Source organism: Acyrthosiphon pisum, unplaced genomic scaffold, assembly GCF_005508785.2.
Source record: "Acyrthosiphon pisum isolate AL4f unplaced genomic scaffold, pea_aphid_22Mar2018_4r6ur Scaffold_21264;HRSCAF=23459, whole genome shotgun sequence".
Taxonomy (NCBI): domain Eukaryota; kingdom Metazoa; phylum Arthropoda; class Insecta; order Hemiptera; family Aphididae; genus Acyrthosiphon; species Acyrthosiphon pisum.
The window spans coordinates 2222-9027 of NW_021770712.1; the positions used below are offsets into that span (position 1 = coordinate 2222).

Here is a 6806-nt window from a genome sequence, read left to right on the forward strand (position 1 = left end):
CTATTCCATAACCTTTTCCAACAAGAAATTAAATTAAATGTCAAATTAAAATCTACTGACGACATCGACTTAGCAATTAATGACCTAACTAACTGCATACAAACAGCTGCTTGGGCATCAACAAATCCAAATGAGCTCCCCAAGGTAACTAATCTAACTCCCCAAAACATAAGAGTTATCATAGCCGAGAAACGTAGATTAAGGGCTCAATATCAGCGAACTAGACTACCTTCGGATAAACATAAATACAATAAACTGGCAAACAAATTAAAAAAAATTCTCACTAAACATAAACTAGAATCACTTCATAACCACTTATCTAATCTATCAAATAAAGACGGAAGTCTTTGGAAAGCTACCAAACAAGCTCTTAAATATAAATCTTCGAATATTCCCATCAAAAAAGACAACGGCACCTATGCTTCTAAAGACTCAGAAAAAGCAGAATTATTCAAGATCCATCTGCATAACATTTTTCAGCCCCATGAAAACATAATTAACTATGACAATATAAACACAGTAAACCCGTTTCTAGATACTCCCCTTCCCCTCTCTACCCCTGTCAAACACTTCTCACCAAATGATGTCAAGTACATAATTCAAAAATATCCCAATCGAAAATCACCGGGCTATGACCTAATCACTGCTGAAGTCGCTAAGTATCTCCCAAAAAAAGCTATCATTCACCTCTCTCACATTTTTAATGCTATACTAAGACTTTCCTATTTCCCAACTGTTTGGAAATTCTCATCTATTATTCTCTTTCCAAAACCCAATAAACCCCCAGATCTGGCATCGTCTTATAGACCTATAAGCCTACTTCCGTTTTTTGCAAAAATTCTTGAGAAATTAATTCTCAAAAGAATCTTACCTAGCATCAATGAAAATAAAATTCTTCCAGATCATCAATTTGGCTTCCGCCAATCACATTCTACAATCCATCAAGCTCACAGGATAGTTGATGCAATTTCTTTCTCCCTTGAGAAAAAATTGTATTGCATCTGTGTCTTTCTGGATGTTTCACAAGCGTTCGACAAAGTTTGGCATCATGGTCTACTATTCAAACTCAAACAATTCTTACACCCTTTCTACTACCTTCTCATTAAATCATACTTAAACAACCGCAACTTCCGAGTATGCTATGGCTCCTCTGTCTCAAGCATAGCCCCTATAAATGCAGGTGTCCCTCAAGGAGGCATACTTTCCCCGATACTATATAACATTTACGCATCAGATCAACCTACGACACCTCACACGTTAACTGCAGAATATGCAGATGATAAGGCAATAATTTCCATCAACGCAGACCCTCTGATAGCCTCTAGAAACCTACAAAATCACCTACATCTTATGGAAAAATGGTACACTAATTGGAGAGTCAAAGTAAACCAAGATAAATCCTTTCACACGACATTCACTCTAAAACAGGCTCCATGTCCAAATGTCAATCTCTATGGAATCCATATTCCCCATTCCCAAACAGTAAAATATCTAGGACTTATTTTAGACCGTCGACTTACATGGGCTCCACACATAAAATCAAAAAGGTTACAATTAAACAATCGATTACGCAATCTAAGCTCATTGCTACACAGAAACACACACACTAACCTAAATATAAAATTAATAATATATAAAGCTCTTTCTAAAACCCATCTGGACCTATGGGCTCCAGCTCTGGGGTAGTGCAAAAAATCAAATATTCAAAAAATTCAAGCTTTTCAAAACATTACCCTAAGAAAAATCACAAATGCCCCTCCCTTTGTATCCAATCTTACGCTTCATAATGATCTAAGAATAACAACAGTACTTGACGAAGCTAAATGCTACTATAAAAGATTTCACACCAAACTACCTCTTCATCCTAATCCTCTAATTAAAAAACTATCTACCTTGTCCATTCCAGGTAATCCACCTAGACGGCTTAAGCGAAGATGGTGTCGAGACCTTCTGTCTAATAATTAAAATTAGCTTAACTTAAAGCTAAGAACACAAAATAGGTAGTATCACCAATGGGTGGTTTCTTCCATCAAAAAATTCACATGTAAATACCCTGTGCACATTTGCTTATTGTTCTAGTAAGTACAGATTGTAAATTTCTTGTAAAAATAAAAAAAAATATTTATTTTTTGTGTACCATAAGTGAGAAAATGTATTTTCGCACGGATATGTTGATACAAAAGGGGTTAGAAACTGTAAAGCTTGTGTGGTCAATGCCGAGTATTCTTGTTTCACGTCCAGCCAAAAATTAGTGATATTTTTGGTTTTGAAAGCGGTTTTTAGGGTAGAGTCACTGGTTAAGTCAATAAATAATTCTTTTGCCAAAATACCTTCTGGAATGTTTTTAATATAATCATCTTCGAAAGGGTTTATGATCCATTTCATTTCTGAGTTATCTTCTGGAAAATATTGTAAAATATTGGATTTTAGTAATTGCAGGTGTACCGAAATGTCTGTAATTATATTTGAATTTGGCTGAATTTCGTAATTTTCCGAAATGTGTTTAGTGTCTCGAATGCTGAAAGATCATTCTTAGATACTTGAGAAATAAATAAATCCAACTTTCTCACAAATGCAAGCAACGCGTATGACAATCGTGAATAAACTGAAGGAACTCACGAAACTAAGGTAAAAACACATAATTGTGAAATAAGAATACGCTTTGTCGGGCTTATCCGATAAAGTTTATCGATTTATATTATATTAAAGAGAATATCGATATCTTAATTGCTACGATTACAAACGACCACCACACCATCAAATAAACATTAAATAAACCAAATAATATTTAATGTTAATAATAATTCGTACCGATTTTTTTTATAAAGGAAGATTTTCTTCGCGTACCACATGTTTAGAACCGCTGTCTTAGACAGTAAATATAAATGCAATACAATGTAATAAATTGTATTATGAAATTTGTTTAGGTCTTGGTATTTTGTAATTTTTACTATATCAAATGAAATTCAACATGTCCCCAAAACATGGCTTCAAATGAAAATATTTGTTGGTTTCCTAATTTAAAAAAAGATGGAAAGGAAATATTCTTTAGCATACCACAAGTTTCCACCATGATAAAAAAATGCACAGCAATAAATGATGTAGATGGCACAAATTATGACATAAAGACTGTAGCAGGGCCATTTGGTAAGTGATCGATAGATACTAAAATATATAGATCATTAGTTCATAATCTCGAGTTCATTTTTCATAATATGTTTAGAAAGAGAAAGTCAAGCCAAAAAAGTAGCAAAAGCTTGGTCAGAACCAGACTCTTCTGAGAGTAGTTTTGAAAATGAATTGCCAATACAACCAGTAACCAAAAAACGAAAAGAAACGGCAAAATATTCACGCAAACTTGAAAATGATTTTTTGAAGTTGCCTGTACCACCAACATATTTGTATATAATATTTGTTACAAATAACAAATATTGTTACAATATAAAACAAATATTTCATAATTTTATATAGCTGCAGGAGAAACTACTGCAAGTGGGAGTCCTCTAATGTCATCTGATTTAATTTCAGACCCACATGGCTCAAGTTCTATCAATGAAAGTACTTCCAAAATAATAATTAATAATGGTAAGTGTAATAATTACATATACCTACCGACTACTATTACATTAATACAATTTAATATTTTTACCTAGGTACTTATAGTTATATATTTTTTTATAATACATTTAAAAAATTATTAATTATTAATCTTCATCAATATTGTACTTAGGTCCTATAAGTAATGTTTCAAACTAAGAAAGTTCTGTATCACTTAGTAGTCCGAGTTCAAGTAGCACACACATGGGCAATGTTAGTAATTTAGAACTGTAAAAGTCTTTACAAATGTACAACTGCATGTAAATATACATTTGTTATTATTTAAATTAAAAGTGTTTTACTTAACTTTTAATATTTGCTATAATGTTATTTTATAGCAACAACATCAACTTCTTCTGTCTGACACAAACATTGAATCAAGTCCTAACTTTGAAAGTTCCTCTAATGTAACGGCTTATAATGGTATAAAAAATATATATATTATTAAAACTACTTCAATACTTGTTTATCATAATTTTATGTTATAGACATTTTAAATTATATTAATATTATAAATTATAATATATTATGTAGTACAACAAAATTGGTATTGAATAACACAAAACATACTTTTTGTCTGGTGTGTTTTAAAAATGTAGTAAGTTTCACTATTTATTTTTATAAATACTGTATATTTACTCTAATTTTTAAACTAGCGGTGATAAACGTTATCTGCTGAGCATAAAATTTGCTATGTTACGCACTTGTAAGACGAAGACAACAAATGTCACTGTAACGTCCCCTTAATTAACACTCCTGCTACACTCTTTATTCTGTTCTATTATACACTACCCAACATTCTAATCCATACAACTATCCTCACAACTGTTTTATGAAATCTACCTTTTAATCTTGAAAAATTAATTTCCAACAACAATATTTTTGATTTTTCTTAACAATTGTGTTGAAATAATTTACTAAATCAATTCTGTGCTATAATAATTAGTAGTTAAACATATATTCTTATGATAAAACATTAATTATATTATAATAAAATGAACTGAATGAATAAAATACAATTTCCCTTTAAATTGTAGCAAGTAAATGAATAAGTAGGTTTATATTTATTTTATTTAAAAACATTGAAATTTTGAACAATTCATTTTTGTTCGCGACTTAGTCTTTGCTGGCCATGGCGAAACCAATTTTTCACATGGTTTTCAAATTCAACCTCTGTAGAATTAAATGTCTTCGGTGCAATATCTAATACAAATAAATAAGTTAAAAAAAGATATTATAATACGTATAATGATTCAACTTCATTACTTTTTATAATTTTAATAAAGTATAAGTTTTGAAGCTGGCAGTTATTACGAAATCCTGTCCAGGAATATTTTACAGCAAGTTGATTAGAAAACAATCCTCCAAAAATTCTTTTTACATAGTTGTTACTTGTTTGTGTTATTTCCACCAATTGTAGTTACAAAATTTGTCTGTAAAAGTATTTTATTATTGTTTTAAATGTAAAAATAATTTGATATTTTAATTTGAGATTATCATCTGATTTTCAAATTCAATTTCCGTTGATAATTTCTTTTCTATTTCTTTTACAGATACAACCTCTTTCATAGGAAATAAATTCAAAAATTCATCGTTTATAGCTATATTATTATTCGTCATAACTGATCCTGTGCTAATCTTTTCATCTATTCTTTGTACATATGCCAATGTCGCTGAGACTTTCTCCAGAATTAGTCTCAAAATTGCATTATCTGCAGTTGCTATAACATAAATAAAAATATATGTAATATTTATTATTCAGAAGAAAAATATAATTAGTTGTTAAAATAGAAGATGGGGAGATATTAAAAAAAAATTTATGGAGCAAGCACAAAACTAATAAAATAATTTGAAAGTATCACTGAGTATGATAAAAAAAAATTAATTGCATAGCTGCAGAAATATTATGTTTTTAATTAGTTTTTATACATGATATAATAGTATTTCTGAATTATTCAAACTTCATCAAAAAATGTAATACTTACAAGACATCTCATCGCTTGGCATCATGTTATTATAACTTGTAGTGTTTGGTATCACATTATGGGGTATAGTGCTTGGCAAATGTATAGGGCTCAAATCATAGACTGAATTAAAAGCAGCTTAAAAAAAAAATAAACCTTAATTTTAATATCAATGAAAAAAATTAAAAATTAAAATTAATACTTACTCGTAAATACTTGTGGCTCCATCATTGCAAGAGAGTTTGTCATTTGAGTTTTCTCGGGAGTTTTAAAAGAAGCAGCATTATCTCCAATCTCATTGTTGGTTACTTTCAAAATTTTCATAGGTGTAAGTTGAGTACTGCTGCATGCTACCTATAACATTGGGTATAAAAAAATTATCAGGTTTAACTAGTTACATAATTGAAATAAAATAAAACATTACTTATATAAAATAGGGTACTTAAAGTCTAAAACTAAAAGTTTATAATACAAATTATAATGTTAAAATATTATGGATACAATATCTGGAGGTACTTACAGCTATCATCGCCGAAAGTAGGTTTTTCTATGTTCTTTCTTTTTTTTTGTCTGTTCTTTTACTATTTCAATGTTTTCAGATTCAGATGCTGTTGACGATATAAAAATCTCTTTTTCCTTAATAGCTGCTTCTTCATAAGTATCTAAGAATTATAAATTAGATTCATCCGTTATCATTAGGATATAATTTGTTAATTGTATTATATTTTTTAAATTTGGTTTTTGCAATTCATTTTTGTATTAATGGGTCATATAAGTTACGATTGTAATACTTATTTATTGTTGTACCTACCTAAACTACACATTTTTATTTTCATCTTCCTGAAGTTAAAGTTATTTTTAATTAATATTATAAAAAAAGCTGAAGTTACTCATTATTTTATAAATTAATACTTACTAAAAGACTGTGTAATAATTTTCACTGGGAACGTTGGCCAATCTTTTTCAGGTCCCTCAAAAGATGATTTCATTTTAGAAATATTTCCATTTTTAGGTCATTTGCAAAGGTATGTATTCCCACATTCTATCAACCAATTATTAGGTATAACTGAATATTTGTTCTCCTTGTAAAAATATCCAATTACCCACTGTCAAACATAAAAAACATATACACATAGATGATACAATTCTTGCGATTAATTCACACGAATCCATTAATTATGTATTATAATTATAATAAATTCACCAGCTAGGTATACAAATGTGCTAAATCTCTATATTATATAA

General features: G+C 29.5%; 1 protein-coding gene across 2 annotated transcripts; it reads right to left on the bottom strand.

Annotated features, from left to right (window-relative positions):
• Positions 1-4616: 4616 nt before the first annotated feature.
• Positions 4617-6728, bottom strand: LOC107883081. 2 transcript variants are annotated; one of them, XM_029492331.1, is made up of 6 exons: positions 6478-6728; positions 6082-6223; positions 5768-5911; positions 5583-5699; positions 4864-5318; positions 4617-4800 (listed from the first exon to the last, which is right to left on the bottom strand). In XM_029492331.1, the coding sequence occupies exons 3-5, from the start codon at positions 5883-5885 to the stop codon at positions 5080-5082; spliced, it is 474 nt and encodes a 157-aa protein (XP_029348191.1). In that variant the 5' UTR covers positions 5886-5911; positions 6082-6223; positions 6478-6728; the 3' UTR covers positions 4617-4800; positions 4864-5079. The 2 variants fall into 2 exon arrangements, with proteins under 2 accessions (XP_029348191.1, XP_016657969.1); XM_016802480.2 differs by having other exon boundaries at positions 5768-5915.
• Between the last annotated feature and the right edge of the window lie 78 nt (positions 6729-6806).